The sequence below is a fragment of the Callithrix jacchus genome, chromosome 6, assembly GCF_049354715.1.
Source record: "Callithrix jacchus isolate 240 chromosome 6, calJac240_pri, whole genome shotgun sequence".
Classification (NCBI taxonomy): domain Eukaryota; kingdom Metazoa; phylum Chordata; class Mammalia; order Primates; family Cebidae; genus Callithrix; species Callithrix jacchus.
The window spans coordinates 116,850,936-116,868,288 of record NC_133507.1 but is presented as its reverse complement, the minus strand read 5'-3'; the positions used below and the strand labels follow the sequence as shown (position 1 = coordinate 116,868,288).

At 37.6% G+C, this 17,353-nt stretch overlaps 1 protein-coding gene across 10 annotated transcripts in view; it reads left to right on the top strand.

Moving 5' to 3' along the window:
* The window catches only part of DNAH7 (dynein axonemal heavy chain 7), a 391,865-nt gene that overhangs the window by 137,547 nt on the left and 236,965 nt on the right, over positions 1-17,353 (top strand). For all 10 annotated transcript variants that reach the window (XR_013519014.1, XM_035305175.3, XM_078328052.1 and 7 more), the window contains one exon: positions 13,156-13,349. Coding sequence is in view for 9 of the 10 variants with exons in the window: in XM_035305175.3 (XP_035161066.1) it covers positions 13,156-13,349 (194 nt within the window). In the remaining variant the exon portion in view is untranslated. The remainder of the gene's footprint in view (positions 1-13,155; positions 13,350-17,353) is intronic.

Below are 17,353 nucleotides of genomic sequence, written 5' to 3'. Positions count from 1 at the left end.
CTCTCTCTCTCTCTCTCTCTCTGTCTCTTTTTCTTTCTTTCTTGTCTCACTCTGTTACCCAGGCTGGAGTACAGTGGCACAGTCTTGGCTTACTATAATCTGCCTCCTGGCTCAAACAATTCTCCTGCCTCAGCCTCCTGAGTAGCTGGGATTATAGTCATGTGACACGATGCTCAGCTAATTTTTGTGTTTTTAAAAGAGACAGGGTTTCACCATCTTGACCAGGCTGGTCTTGAACTCCTGACCTCAAGTGGTCTGCCCACCTCGGCCTCCCAAAGTGCTGGGATTACAGGTGTGAGCCACCATGCCTGGCAGAAGACATTTACTGCCTCTGAAGCATGGTTTTGTGTCATTGAAGATTAAAATAGAAAAACATTAGTTATTAAATCATATCATTAAATGAATATAAACTTCTGCATTAGTATTTTGATAAAATATAATACTGTAGGGTAGAATAAGTATAACCTTAAAAATGTCCTACCCTGAAATAGAAATATGCAAATCTTAATTATTACTTAAAAAGCTGTTACTATAATCCCCAATACTGATAATACTATATTGATATCAACTATATGATTTGATAGGAAAATATTCAGAAAGATGGACATTGTTTTATTTATTGACTCTTTACCTCATATATATATAATAATACCTGAAACAAATCTCTGTATAAACCAAACTTTTGTAATATTAATCACATTTGATTAATTCCATATTTAAAGAACCTATTAGTAAGTCATTTTGTAACACAGTCACCTCTAATTTATGTCATAAATTCAGTCTTTTATATTTCATTTCCATATAACAGTGCAAAATCCTTATAATATGGATATATTTTGATTTGGAAGGCAATGAAGGAGAATTTTTTTTGTTAAAAAAAGCTAAAAATAGATACTTGTCTGTTTTTTTTTTTTTTGGAGACAGAGTCTCACTCTGTCCCAGGCTGGAGTGCAGTGGTGCAATCTGGGCTCACAGTAACCTCCACCAACTGGGTTCAAGTGATTCTTCCTCCTGAGTAGCTGAGACTACAGGTGCACGCCACCATGCCCAGCTAATTTTTGTATTTTTAATAGGGACGGGGTTTCACCATGCTGGCCAGGATGGTCTCAATGTCTTGACTTCGTGATCCACCCATTTCAGCCTTCCAAAGTGCTGGGATTATAGGCATGAACTACTGCACCAGGGAGATACTTTTATTTTTTTAGTTAGTATATTTAAAAAATTAAATTCTTTTTTTGATATGTAATCAAAATACTCTTCAATATTCCATATTGCTAACAAACTTTATATATATATCTCAATTCCTTGTGAGAGTAGCTATGTTGAGCCTAGTAAATAAAGGAGGCATATTTTCATCCTATGAAACCCCTGGAAACAAACAAAAACATTACTTACACTCATTCCTAAATAAGTATTTATTTTCTGTTGGGGAGGAGAGAGTAACATTTTGCTTAAGACTTTCTTGTCTTTCTCATCTGCTTTGTATTTTTTCTTTTTCCATGTGTTAGTATTCAGGGAAGCTTTTGCTCATACTACTCAAAGCACTGAAAATAAACATACACCAATATTCTCTTAGGAAGTCTAATGTTGTGTATAGTAGAAGCCACTGGATTAAGCTTGATACATAAAGTTATTGCCTTCATTCCAAAAAGTTCCTAATAAGACCTCAGAGGTTAAAAATAGGATGTAAATACTGTTGTTAATATTACTGGCTTACAGTGTAAACAAAGCTGCCAGGAAGTTTGAACTGGGCAGAGCCCACCGCAGCTTGGCAAAGGTACTGTAGCCAGACTGCCCCTCTAGATTCCTCTTCTCTGGGCAGGGCAGCTCTGAAAGAAAGGCAGCAGTCCCATTCAGGGGCTTATAGATAAAACTCCTCATCTCCCTAGGACAGAGCAACTGGAGGAAGGGGTAGCTGTGAGTGCAGCTTCAGCAGACTTAAATGTTCCTGCCTGCCCTCTCTGTAAAGAGCAGTGGATCTCCCTGTACAGTGCTCAAGCTCTGCTAAGGGACAGACTGCCTCCTCTAGTGGGTCCCTGACCCTTGTGCCTTCTGATTAGGAGACAGCTTCCAGCAGGGATCAATAGATGCCTCATACGGGAGAGTTCCAGCTGGCATCTGGCTGATGCCACTTTGGGATGAAGCTTCTAGAGGAAGGAACAGGCAGCAATCCCTGCTGTTCTGCAACCTCTGCTGCAGACACTGTGAAGAAATTGCATCAACTAATGGGCAAAATAACCAGCTAGAATCATGATGGCAGGATCAAATTCACACATAACAATATTAACATATATTAACAATTTATTATTAACATTAACCCTAAATATAAATGGGCTAAATGCCCCTGTTGAAAGACACAGACTGGCAAATTGGATAAAGAGTCAAGACCATCAGTGTGCTGTATTCACGAGACCCATCTCACATGCAAAGACACACATAGGCTCAAAATAAAGGAATGGAGGAATGTTTACCAAGCAAATAGAAAGAAAAAAAATGGAGGTTGCAATCCTAGTCTCAGATAAAACAGACTTTAAACCAACAAAGATTAAAAAAGAGAAAGAAGGGCATTAATAATGGTAAAGGGATCAATGCAACAAGAAGAGCTATTTTAAATATATATGCACCCAATACAGGAGCACCCAGATTCATAAAGCAAGTTCTTAGAGATCTACAAAGAGACTTAGACTCCCACACAATAATAATGGGAGGCTGTAACCCCCCACTGTCAATATTAGACAGATCAGTGAGACAGAATGTTAACAGGGATATTCAGGACTTGAACTCAGCTCTGGACCAAACGTATCTAATAGTCCTCTACAGAACCCTCCACCCCAAATCAACAGAATATACATTCTCAGCACCTCATCACACTTACTCTAAAATTGACCACATAGTTGGAAGTAAAACACTCCTCAGCAAATGCTAAAAAAGCAGAAATCCTAACGGTCTCTCAGACCACAGTGCAATCAAATTAGAACTCAGGATTAAGAAACTCACTCAAAACCGCACAACTACATGGAAACTGAACAACCTGCTCCTGAATGACCACTTGGTAAATCATGAAATTAAGGCAGGAATAAAGTTGTTATTTGAAACCAGTGAGAACAAGGACACAAAGTACCAGAATCTCTGGCACACATTTAAAGCAGTGTGTAGAGAGAAATTTATAGCAGTAAATGCCCACAAGAGAAAGCAGGAAAGATCTAAAATCGACACTCTAACATCACAATTAAAAGAACTAGAGAAGCTAGAGCAAGGCAATTCAAAAGCTAGCAGAAAACAAGAAATAACTAAGATCAGAGCAGAACTGAAGGAGACAGAGACACAGAAAACCCTTCAAAAAAATCAGTGAATCCAGGAGCTGGATTTTTTAAAGGGCTAACAAATAGACTGCTAGTCAGACTAATAAAGAAGAAAAGAGGAAAAAATCAAATAGACACCATGAAAAATGATAAAGGGGATATCACCACTGATCCCACAGAAATAGAAACTACCATCAGAGAATACTATAAACATCTCTATGCAAATATTCTAGAAAATCTAGAAGAAATATATAAATTCCTGGAAACATACACCCTCTCAAGACTAAACCAGGAAGAAGTCAAATCCTAAATAGAGCAATAACAAATTCTGAAGTTGTTATTAGCCTACCAATCAAAAACCCAGGACCAGAAGGATACACAGCCGAATTCTACCAGGGTACAAAGAGGAGCTGGTACCATTCCTTCTGAAACTATTCCAAACAGTAGAAAAAGAGGGAATCCTCTCTAACTCATTTTATGAGGCCAGCATTACCCTGATAACAAAACCTGGCAGAGACACAACTAAAAAAAAAAATTTCAGGCCAGTATCCCTGATGAACATTGATGCAAAAACCCTCAATTAAATACTGATAAACCAAATCCAGAAGCGTTATCAAAAAATTTACCCACACCGATCAAGTCGGCTTCATCCCTGGGATGTAATGGATCAATAAACATAATCGATTACATAAACAGAACCAATGACAAAAACCACAGGATTATCTTAATAGATGCAGAAAAGGCCTTTGATAAAATTCAACACCCTTTATACTAAAAACTCTCAATAAACTAAGTATTGATGGACTGTATCTCAAAATAATAACTATTTATGACAAACCCACAGCCAATATCATACTGAATGGGCAAAAGCTGGAAGCATTCCCTTAAAAGACTGGCACAAGACAAGGATGCCCTCTCTCACCACTCCTATTCAATATAATATTGGAAGTTCTGGCCAGGACAATCAGGCAAGAGAAAGAAATTAAGGGTATTCAAACAGGAAGAGAGGAAGTCAAATTTTCTCTATTTGCAGATGACATAACTGCATATTTAGAAAACTCCATCGTCTCAGCCCAAAATCTCCTTAAGCTGATAAGTAACTTCAGCAAATTCTCAGGATACAAAATCAATGTGCAAATATTATAAGCATTCCTAAACACTGATAATAGAGCCAAATCATGAGTGAACTCTATTCACAATTGCTACAAAGAGAATAAAATACCTAGGAACACAACTTAAAAGGGATGTGAAGGACCTCTTCAAAGAAAACTCAAACTGCTGCTCAAGGAAATAAGAGAGAACACAAACAAATGGAAAAATATTCCATGCTCATGGATAGGAAGAATCAATATTGTGAAAATAACCACACTGCCCAAAGTAATTTTTATATTCAGTGCTATTCCCATTAAACTACAATTGACTTTACTTATAGAATTAGAAAAAAACTATTTAAATTTCTTATGGAACCAAAAAAGAACACGTATAGACAAGACAATCCTAAGCAAAAAGAACAAAGCTGGAGGCATCATGCTACTTGACTTCAAACTATGCTACAAAGTTGCAGTAACCAAAAGAGCATGGCACTGATGCCCAAAACAGATATATAGACCAATAGAACAGAACAGAGGCCTCAGAAATAACACCACACGTCTATAACTATCTGATCACTGGCAAACCTGACAAAAGCAAGCAATGGGTTAACAATATCCTATTTAATATATGATGTTGGGAAAACTGGCTAGCCATATGCTGAAAGCTGAAATTGGATCCCTTTCTTACACCTTATACAAAAATTAACTCAAGATGGATTAAAGACTTAAATGAAAGATCTAAAACCATAAAAACCCTAGAATAAAACCTAGACAATACCAATCAGGACATAGACATGGGCAAAGACTTCATTAGTAAAACATCAAAAACAATGGCAGCAAAAGCCAAAATAGACAAATGCAACCTAATTAAACTAAAGAGCTTCTGCTCAGCAAAAGAAACTATCATCAGAGTGAACAGGCAACCTACAGAATGGGAGAAAATTATTCCAATCTATCCAACTGACAAGGCATTAATATCCAGAATTTACAAGGGACGTAAATTTACAAGAAAAAAACAACCCCATCAAAAAGTGGGTGAGGGATATGAACAGACACTTCTCAAAAAAAGACATTTATGTGGCCAACAAATATTTGAAAAAAAGTTCATCATTACTGGTCATTAGAAAAATGCAAATCCAAACCACAATGAGATACCATCTCATGTCAGTTACAATGGCAATCATTAAAAAGTCAGGAAACAACAGATGCTGGAGAGGATGTGGAGTAATAGGAACACTTTTACACTGTTGGTGGGAGTGTAAATTAGTTCAACCATTGTGGAAGACGGGGCAATTCCTCAAGGATCTAGAATCAGAAATACCATTTGATCCAGCAATCCCATTACTGGGTTTATACCCAAAGGATTATAAGTCATTCTAATATAAGGACACATGCATATATATATTTATTACAGCACTATTCACAATAGCAAAGACTTGGGACCAACCCAAATGCCCATCAGTGATAGACCATATAAAGAAAATATGGCATATATACCATGGAATACTATGCAGCCATTAAAAAGTATTATTTCACATCCTTTGCAGGGACATGGATAAAGATGGAAACTTCTCTGCAAACTAACACAGGAACAGAAAACCAAACACTGCATGTTCTCACCCCCAAGTGGGAGTTGAGCAATGAGAACACATGGACACAGAGAGGGGAACATCACACACTGGGGCCTTTCGGGGGTTGGGGGGGGCAGTAGGAGAAATACCTAATGTAGATGACTGCTTGATGGGTGCAGCAAACCACCATGGCACATGCATACCTATGTAACCTGCACATTCTGCATATATATACGTATGTATGTATGTATGTGTGTGTGTGTGTGTGTGTGTGTGTGTATTCTGGCTTTATTGAGATGCCTTGGTTTCCTTAAGGTATAAACATGAAATAATATCATAATTTCTGCTTATAATTTCTTCTTATAATTTCTGCTACCAACTATACTTGACCAAAACCCTTTCTTACTGGGAGAGGCTCCCTTATTGACCTTTCAATCTAATTCCAGAATTTTTCAGTCACTTTTGCTTATTAAGAGAATTTTGTCTGTGAAGACTTATTTGTACCTGTTTCCAAACCTCTGTTTTCTGTTCTACTCTGAGTTCTTCTTTTCCCCATAATGCAGGTAAACCTGAGGTTCCAGGGACAGGGAGATATGGAGATTATTCTCCCACCCTACTTCTCTCCTCCTGTGTGTCTAATCTGGGGTTGGGACAAGGACTGGGTGAAGAAAAGGAGGAAGGGAGGGATGGGAAGAGAGACAGGAAAAGGGAGAGGGAGAGGGAGAAAGAGACAGCGAGAGTAAAAGAACATTTTCTGATGTACCTGATCCTGCAAAATGAGTTGTCCTTTTTTGTGGGTGGTCATAGGTGGACAACCTCCTATCAGTGATGTCAAGGCACTGTGCCTTTTCTGTTGGTCTTCACAACTGGTCTAATCTTTTGGAGAGTTGTGGATATGTAATGTGCTCATATTAACCCGGGGTAGACAGGTGAATATCCCAACACAGGTCTGGCTGCTGAGGGACTTCATCTTGAGTGTCTCCCCTACGTTTGGTCATTGTCTGGAACATTTGGCTACATCTTCAAACTGACCTTCTGATGGTGGATTTTGCCCCATACTATAGCAGTATTTCACAAATCTTAATTTAATATGCCTGCTAACTTTTAAGATTAGGTTATGGAAATAAATTTTCATCTGCCTGCCATAGCCCAAAAGCGGGGTTTGCAGAAACGTACAATTCATCTTCTGTACCCACTGTGTAACCCTGAGCACACAGTTCTTGCCTCTTCTTCCCTTGCTGTTCTATCACACCGTCTCCTCCCAGAGTTTATTCTGCTCTAGTAGCATTGGAGCAGGTCAGCACACCTGGTGACTGACTAGACCTCCAGCTAGGGAAGATGTCAGCCTCCTCTCCTTTCAGGCACTTAGAAAATTAGGGACTCTCTTGGACTCTCCTTCCTAAGATTCAGGGAGTGGGAACTAGTTAATTGCCCACCCGATGGAGATGAAGGAAGTGAATAATCTCTCTCTACATGGTACATTTTACGCCCAAACTTGGTTTTTGAGCCACCCAAGTTTTCGTATTTCATACAAAGCAGATGAAAATACTCTTCAATTTCTCCCCGTTTTCCTTTTCTAGTTAACCCCATCTCAGTAAACACTATTTTTTTTTCTGTTGCTCAGGCAAAAAACTTAGCATTCATTCTTTATTTTTCCTGTTTTCTTTACTGCAGTAAATATGATCATTTGGCAGTAACCATTTCACCTCTATCTAGTGAGCGGAAAAGTAGAAAACATCATCTCCTCGACTCTCTACACCTAACTTTCTGGAAGTGAATTCTGTCTTGTTAATTAGATACACTTATTTGGGATTTGGAAGACAAAAATGAATGTGACCATCTTTCTGCCATTTTGGATATTTCTGCTGTTAAGCAAGATCATGAACACATGACTTTTTTTTCTAATAGAACTTTATTATCTGGTTACCAGTTATATAGATGTTATGAGGCAGTGATGATGGTGGCCTGCTGATCCCACCCATTGATCTCTAGCATCAGAGCCACCGTGATGGGTTCTTGAACTCAGTATTTACAGTGGTGGCATCCTCTAGTCCTGACTGTAGCAGAAGTAGTAAATCCTGGAAAGTCAGTTCTTGTGTTTTAGGAGTCTGTCCTGGTAGTATGTTCCCCTAGGCTTTCCAATGATTTTGTAATCACTTTATTCCCTACATTAAATTCCTTTTTGTTTAATACATAGAGGGGTTCTGCACTGAACTTGAATAAAATACACCAGAACCTCAAGTATGAGATCTAGGATTGTTTATGACTCACTTGGGTTTTAGAACAGTGAAAATCTAGTTATTGCTTGAAAACAGGACACTTGTAGTGCCTGGCATGCATTGTAAAAATCACTCACTCAATTATGTTCTTCGACTTCCAGAATGAACAATCTATTTTACAGGCAAGTGTTTGGTGGACCATGAGGCTGCTGGAATATGTCCAAATATGAAGAGAATTTGAAGTACAAGGGATGTGAGATGGGCTGAATTCTTTAAAAAGCCCTGGAGAAATTAAAGAAATGGAACAATTTGCAGTTTTAAATTTTCTGCTCAAGTTGTGGTCAGAAAACTAAGAAACATCTGTGATTGCCTAAAAGAGCCTTTTATTTCTCATAGCTACAAATTTGATATAGCCAAAAATGAGTTACAGAATCTGATTCAGTAGGTCACCAAATTTCAATGTAATTTAATTCATGGTTTTTCTAGATCTGTTATGTGTAAGGTAGTTTACTTATTGGAAGGAGTGGGATGGTGAGAACTGAAAATGGGGACACTTGGATTTAATTCACTCTGGGTAGCCTGACCCTCAAACTCTGTCTAGCCTCTCTTGCCAGAAGCCTTGGCAGAGGTACAGATAAATGTAAGTGGCAATATGTTGTAAAGGTGCTTGTCTAGGGAGGAAAGAAGTTAGATATGGTCAAATGTGTTGATGTGGGTGTACTTACCAGAGATCCTGTTTCAACACACTCATCAAGGAGCTATGAGTGCTTCTGTTCCCTTGTGGGGTTTTTTTGTGTATGTTGTTGTTGTTTGTTTTTTTCCGAGACGGAATTTCATTTTTGTTGCCTAGGCTGGAGTACAGTGGCGCAATCTTGGCTCACTTCAGCCTCTGCCCCCTGGGTTCAAGCAATTCTCTTGCCTCAGACTCCTGAGTAGCTGGGATTACACGCATGTGCTACCACGCCCAGCTAGTTTTGCATTCTTAGTGGAGACAGGGTTTCTCCACGTTGGTCAGGCTGGTCTTGAACTCCCGACCTCAGGTGATCTGCCCACCTCAGCCTCCCAAAGTGCTGGGATTACAGGCATGAGCCCCTGTGCCTGAACTGTTTACTTGTTTTATTGACCAAATCGGGCTTCTGTGATGGCCTATCTCAATGAGATTGAAATGGTAGAAAATTCTTGATAGGATTTAAAGAAATTAGAGAGTTGCTTGCAGATGTTTGTGCCAAATATACCTGCACCATCCAGAAGTGGAAATTATAACCCCACTTATGGGTGGAGTTAAAGAACAGTAGGAAGGGAGTTCTCCTTGTGCCATAACTTCAATAAGTATATAGTGTTTTTTTGTTTTTAACTTTCCTTGGAAAGAGTGCTTGGTCAGAAGTACAAATTCATATTGATGGTCAGTAGCAAACAGTTTTGCTGCATAATCAAGGACTTAGAAAAAAGTTTGAAGGATTGGGAACAAGGAAGACTGAAAAAGGTATATAAGGATTAGAGAATATACCTAAATGCGAGGATATTTGTATTCCATGTGAATGCTTAGTAACAGGTGCAACTGCAAGAGGAGGATCTTAATTATATGGGTGACCAGTTGACCTATTCCGTGCATGTCAACTAGCAGAGACCTTTTATTTCTCTGTGCACTATGTGCACAGTGAACTATGAAATAAAATAATCATGTAATATATTGTCCAAATTGGATAACATTTGAGAGTTAAAGCAATTAATAATCTGAGAAAGCAAGCATGAGCCAGAACTATCTTCATCAAACTGGGATACATGGCTACTGTAGCTTTAAATGAAGAAGTCACGATGGCAGGGATGGGAATTATGGAAGGAATTATTATCGCAGACTATCCCTCACCAACACTGCTGGGCGCTCAAGCTGCCAGCAGCAGAAATTAACATAATGTTTCTGATACAGCAGTCATTTAGAGGGAATTGAATATTATATTTGCCTTCTTTCAATATGGAAGTTGAGTCTGCACCAAATGAATTTTTGTTTTTCCATCCCAAGTTTTAGCCAGTACTGTCATTCATTAACTTACTGAATGACTTATTCATTATCAGTTTCCACACAACACTGCATGTGCTAAGGAACTCACATTACAAGGGATATAAGACAGTTGACTGACACCGAGAAGAATAAAGGTCCTACTATGAGTATTACAGTTAATAATTCATTTCTTCCCCTACAGGAGACAGAAAGTAATTAAAGTGTCAGGGACGTCATACTAAGTTTCAAATTTGTAGTAGCTTCCTGTTACAACATCTTATTGCTATGTCTTGAGGGCATCCCTAAGAAGTACCAGCCTGGTATGACATGGAGGCTTGCGTATTCCTTAAGTTTCCCTGTATGAGCCCAGGCGTGGCTCAACCTGCCTTTGCTCAAGCATTCATTCATGGAATACTCAATCTGTACCAGGATTTTATGACAATCCTTAGAGGGATTTAAAGTCAGTGTTATTTTACTAAGATAAATTCCTTTCTTGAAGAATGGCATATTATAAAATGTTCATTTTAACTCCACAAAACAGATGGAGTGATGTAAATTCTTCATTTTCCAGTTTCCCTGGAGTCAGTCCCCACCCCCCACTCTCTCTAAGAGACAGTTTTGCAGTCAGGAGAAGGAAAGGGGGAGTAAAAGGGTTGCTTCAAGCATCTGTGTGTTCTAGGTGTCATATTAGTCACTTAAAAAACATTACCTAATTTGGTCCTCATACCAGTTTTGAGAGAGGGCTCTTATTCCAGGTTTCAAGATAATAAAAAAGGGACTCAGATTAAGCAAATAATCTAAGGTCACACAGGTAATAAGGAATAGAGTGTGGGACAGATACCAGGTCTGTGCAAATTTGGGGCCCTTTCTTTATCTGATACAGTCTTTATTACTTTCATCTTCTCAGTGGGAGAGAGTGAAGGTAGATGAGTTTCCAGTCATAAGATGATTATTTTTATTTTAAAATCTTAAATCCATATACAAAGATACATCGATTATTGCCTATGTTCATTTAAAAGTAGCACACTTGGTTCAGAGTTTTTTGGAGCTAATCTGGTTAAATAAGTTTGACCCTGGAAATTCAACAATAGGAAAATTTTACATGAATGCTCTTTCCAGGGTTTGTTGTTTGCTTGTTTGTTGTTTTGGTAATTATAATATTTAGTAAAAGGAATATACTTAACTGATTTTTTTTTAGCTTTCAAATCTTAGATTAAGAATGGAAACATAGCAATAAATTTTTTGGTTGAGAATAACAAATACTGTTCATGTGTGAAAGGAGTTTTTCACATTTATTAGCCACAATTCAGCCTTTTTCTCCCCAACAAATACTTTTCCAGCAGATGGCACTCTAAGAACACTGTTTCGATATTATGGATTTAGGAGGACAAGATGGCCTGAGACTGTGTGTGTGTGTGTGTGTGTGTGTGTGTATTTAGAATATAAAACAGGAAGTGTACTAAAATGCCTTTTAAAAATTATACACCTTTAAAGACAAGTTGATCTAATTATATTACATGATTTATGTATTCATCTTTATCGAGAAAACAGGTAATAATGATAATTATTTTGTTTGATTAAATTGCTATTTCCAAATTACATTGTTATAATCCAAAAAAAAGCAGAAAATTATATCTTTCCTTTTCAGACACAAAATACATTAACAAAAATGTACTTTAGAGATTCCTCAAATAGAATAAAATTCCTGTATGAAAAAATTTACTGCTTATATTTTTGGTTATCTCTCAGTCATGGTTAAATACCAAAATTATCTAATTAGTTAATATTGAAATTTACTACTTAATTTTTAACAGTATTCTATTGATTTAATTTCATATAAATTTTCTAAAATGCTCTGTTACTTACATTATTTAACGTCTGGTGTGTTTTCATGAAGTATGTTCCTTGGCGATTGAAATCTCTGTTGTGTTAGCACCCCCTTTTTTTTTTTTTAATACCTTCAAGTTTGTTTAGTAAAGAACTTCCCTTACATTGTCAGTAGTGTCAATGGTGAACACTGACTTTGGAATTATAAGACCAAGAATAGACTCAGATGGTATCCACCATGTGTTAAAGAAAAAAAGTAGAAATAATTCTATTTTGCCTGTATCTAGGTTGTATTTTAACATGTATTTATAAAGATTTTCATAAACTCAGTAGTTACTGTATGGATATTTTGAGAAATCAATAAAGTCTATTTACTTTTTTAAAAATATGAGTTCTTAAACTTTTGGTTATCGTTCTTATTTTGAATACACAGCATAAAAGAAGGCTCTTTTAAAAATATTTGATTGTGTTTAAATCACTTTAAAGCAAACAGCTCACAGTGACAGTTTCAAGTGAGAATGTTCACAGTGCCTTAAAGGTGGAACAGTCTTAGACTTTAGAGAGTTGAGAAAGGGTGCACTTTGAACTTGAGTCCTTCCGCAAGAAGTGTTATAAAGTAGTTCCAAGGGTCATTGTTTACAATGTAAGATCTTCTTAGAAAACTTTCTTCCTCATTTCCCCAACCCTTACCTTTTTCTCTATAGTTACAAAAGAGGGATTCTGTTATTTTATTATTATTCATAAAAATCAAATTGAAAATAATAATTATGAAGACTTACTATTTAGAATTCTTTTCCTTAATGAATAAATACAAAAGAAAATATCTCATGCTAGTTTGTTTCCACTGTCTTTCTTGTGAGTTCAGGCAGTGTTCTCTCTCTCATTCTCTGTCTCTTACACTTCTCAACTTAGAATGAGAACTTATGAACAGGGCTGAGTATTAAAACAGTGTGACTTTTACAGAATCAAACAGGGAGGGTAAGTAGACATGGAATATGCAAGATGACTTTTAAAAAATAAACGCTCCCCTTAAAGTTTACATGACCTTTGTTTGATTACAAACATATAATCTCAAATATAGTATGAATATAAATAAAGTTAGCATCTAATATTTTTGAATTGAGTGGTTTTTATTTTTATTTTTAGGATAAACATGTTCTGGCAGTTTTAACCATTGAGAGAATGCTGGAAAGACTGAAAAAATGTAATGAACTTTTGGAGCTCATTCTTAAAGGACTTAATGAATATTTGGAAAAGAAACGTCTTTTTTTCCCCAGATTCTTTTTCTTGTCAAATGATGAACTTCTTGAGATACTATCTAAGACTAAAGATCCTACTACGTAAGTAATTTGCGTGTAGAATACATGGCTGAATTTATTTGCTTAAACTTGCTTATAGAACAAAGTAGAACATCAATATATATAATCATGTTTATATAATAATCTTTCTATAAGAATGTTCCAAGTATTATATGATCAACTTTGGATAATTATTAAAAATATAAGTAATACTGAAGGAACAGTGGAATAGATTTCTTTTTTTTTAAATTTTTTATTGCATTTTAGGTTTTGGGGTACATGAGCAGAACATACAAGACAGTTGCGTAGGTACACACATGGCAATGTGTTTTGCTTCCTTTCTCCCCTTCACCCACATTTGGCATTTCTCCCCAGGCTATCCCTCCCCACCTCCCCCTCCCACTGACCCTCCCCTTTTCCCCCCAATAGACCCCAGTTTTTAGTACTCCCCTCCCTGTGTCCATGTGTTCTCATTTTTCATCACCCGCCTATGAGTGAGAATATGCGGTGTTTCATTTTCTGTTCTTGTGTCAGTTTGCTGAGGATGATGTTCTCCAGATTCATCCATGTCCCTACAAACGACACGAACTCATCATTTCTGATTGCTGCATAATATTCCATGGTGTATATGTGCCACATTTTTCCAATCCAGTCTATCATCAATGGGCATTTGGGTTGATTCCAGGTCGTTGCCATTGTAAACAGTGCTGCAATGAACATTCGTGTACATGTGTTCTTATAGAGGAACGATTTATAGTCCTTTGGGTATATACCCAGTAATGGGATTGCGGGGTCAAATGGAATTTCTATTTCTAAGGCCTTGAGGAATCGCCACACTGTCTTCCACAATGGTTGAACTAATTTACACTCCCACCAACAGTGTAAAAGTGTTCCTTTTTCTCCACATCCTCTCCAGCATCTGTTGTCTCCAGATTGTTTAATGATCGCCATTCTGACTGGCGTGAGATGGTATCTCAATGTGGTTTTGATTTGCATCTCTCTGATGACCAGTGACGATGAGCATTTTTTCATATGATTGTTGGCCTCATATATGTCTTCTTTCGTAAAGTGTCTGTTCATATCCTTTGCCCAATTTTGAATGGGCTTGTTTGTTTTTTTCCTGTAAATCTGTTTGAGTTCTTTGTAAATTCTGGATATCAGCCCTTTGTCAGATGGGTAAACTGCAAAAATTATTTCCTATTCTGTTGGTTGCCGATTCACTCTAGTGTCTGTTCTGTTTCTTTTGCTGTGCAGAAGCTGTGGAGTTTCGTTAGGTCCCATTTGTCTATTTTGGCTTTTGTTGCCAATGCTTTTGGTGTTTTGTTCATGAAGTCCTTGCCTACTCCTATGTCCTGGATAGTTTTGCCTAGATTTCCTTCTAGGGTTTTTATGGTGTCAGGTCTTATGTGTAAGTCTTTAATCCATCTGGAGTTAATTTTAGTGTAAGGTGTCAGGAAGGGGTCCAGTTTCTGCTTTCTGCACATGGCTAGCCAGTTTTCCCAACACCATTTGTTAAACAGGGAATCTTTTCCCCATTGCTTGTTTTTGTCAGGTTTATCAAAGATTATATGGTTGTAGATATGTTGTGTTGCCTCCGGTGCCTCTGTTTTGTTCGATTGATCTATATCTCTGTTTTGGTACCAGTACCATGCTCTTTTGATTACTGTAGCCTTGTAGTATAGTTGGAAATCCGGTAGTGTGATGCCCCCCGCTGTGTTCTTTTTGCTTAGAATTGACTTGGCTATGCGGGCTCTCATTTGGTTCCATATGAAGTTTTCATGGTGGTTTTTTCCAGTTCTGTGAAGAAAGTCAATGGTAGCTTGATGGGGATAGCGTTGATTCTGTAAATTACTTTGGGCAGTATAGCCATTTTCATGATATTAATTCTTCCTAACCATGAACATGGAATGTTTCTCCATCTGTTTGTGTCCTCTCTGATTTCATTGAGCAGTGGTTTGTAGTTTTCCTTGAAGAGGTCCCTTACGTTCCTTGTGAGTTGTATTCCAAGGTATTTTATTCTTTTTGTAGCAATTGTGAATGGCAGTTCGTTCTTGATTTGGCTCTCTTTAAGTCTGTTATTGGTGTAGAGGAAGGCTTGTGATTTTTGCACATTGATTTTATATCCTGAGACTTTGCTGAAGTTGCTTATCAGTTTCAGGAGTTTTTGGGCTGAGGTGATGGGGTCCTCTAGGTATACTATCATGTCGTCTGCAAATAGAGACAATTTGGCTTCCACCTTTCCTATTTGAATACCCTTTATTTCTTTTTCTTGCCTGATTGCCCTGGCTAGAACTTCCAGTACTATATTGAATAGGAGTGGTGAAAGAGGGCATCCTTGTCTAATGCCGGATTTCAAAGGGAACGCTTCCAGTTTTTGCCCATTCAGTATGATATTGGCTGTTGGTTTGTCATAAATAGCTTTTATTACTTTGAGATACGTTCCATCGATACCGAGTTTATTGAGGGTTTTTAGCATAAAGGGCTGTTGAATTTTGTCAAATGCCTTCTCTGCGTCAATTGAGATAATCGTGGTTTTTGTTTTTGGTTCTGTTTATGTGGTGAATTACGTTTATAGACTTGCATATGTTGAACCAGCCTTGCATCCCTGGGATGAATCCTACTTGATCATGATAAATAAGTTTTTTGATTTGCTGTTGCAATCATCTTGCCAATATTTTATTGAAGATTTTTGCATCTATGTTCATCATGGATATTGGCCTCAAGTTTTCTTTTCTTGTTGGGTCTCTGCCGGGTTTTGGTATCAGGATGATGTTGGTCTCATAAAATGATTTTGGAAGGATTCCCTCTTTTTGGATTATTTGGAATAGTTTTAGAAGGAATGGTACCAGCTCCTCCTTGTGTGTCTGGTAGAATTCGGCTGTGAACCCATCTGGACCTGGGCTTTTTTTGTGTGGTAGGCTCTTAATTGCTACCTCGACTTCTGACCTTGTTATGGGTCTATTCATAGTTTCAGCTTCCTCCTGGTTTAGGCTTGGGAGGACACAGGAGTCCAAGAATTTATCCATTTCTTCCAGGTTTACTAGTTTATGTGCATAGAGTTGTTTGTAATATTCTCTGATGATGGTTTGAATTTCTGTGGAATCTGTGGTGATTTCCCCTTTATCATTTTTTATTGCATCTATTTGGTTGTTCTCTCTTTTCTTTTTCATCAATCTTGCTAGTGGTCTCTCTATTTTGTTGATCTTTTCAAAAAACCAGCTCTTGGATTTATTGATTTTTTGAAGGGTTTTTCGTGTCTCGATCTCCTTCAGTTCAGCTCTGATCTTAGTTCTTTCTTGTCTTCTGCTGGGTTTTGAGTTCTTTTGATCTTGCTCCTCTAGCTCTTTCAATTTTGACGATAGGGTGTCAGTTTTGGATCTCTCCATTCTCCTCATATAGGCACTGATTGCTATATACTTTCCTCTAGAGACTGCTTTAAATGTGTCCCAGAGATTCTGGCACGTTGTGTCTTCGTTCTCATTGGTTTCGAAGAACTTCTTTATTTCTGTCTTTATTTCATTGTTTATCCAGTCAACATTCAAGAGCCGGTTGTTCAGTTTCCATGAAGCTGTGTGGTTCTGGGTTGGTTTCTGAATTCTGAGTTCTAACTTGATTGCACTATGGTCTGAGAGGCTGTTTGTTATGATTTCAGTTGTTTTGCATTTGCTGAGCAGTGCTTTACTTCCAATTATGTGGTCAATTTTAGAGTAGGTGTGATGTGGTGCTGAGAAGAATGTATATTCTGTGGATTTGGGGTGGAGAGTTCTGTAAATGTCTATCAGGTTTGCTTGCTCCAGGTCTGAGTTCAAGCCCTGGATATCCTTGTTGATTTTCTGTCTGGTTGATCTGTCTAATATTGACAGTGGAGTGTTAAAGTCTCCCACTATTACTGTGTGGGAGTCTAAGTCTCTTTGTAAGTCATTAAGAACTTGCCTTATGTATCTGGGTGCTCCTGCATTGGGCACATATATGTTTAGGATCGTTAGCTCTTCTTGTTGTATTGATCCTTTTACCATTATGTAATGGCCTTCTTTGTCTCTTGATCT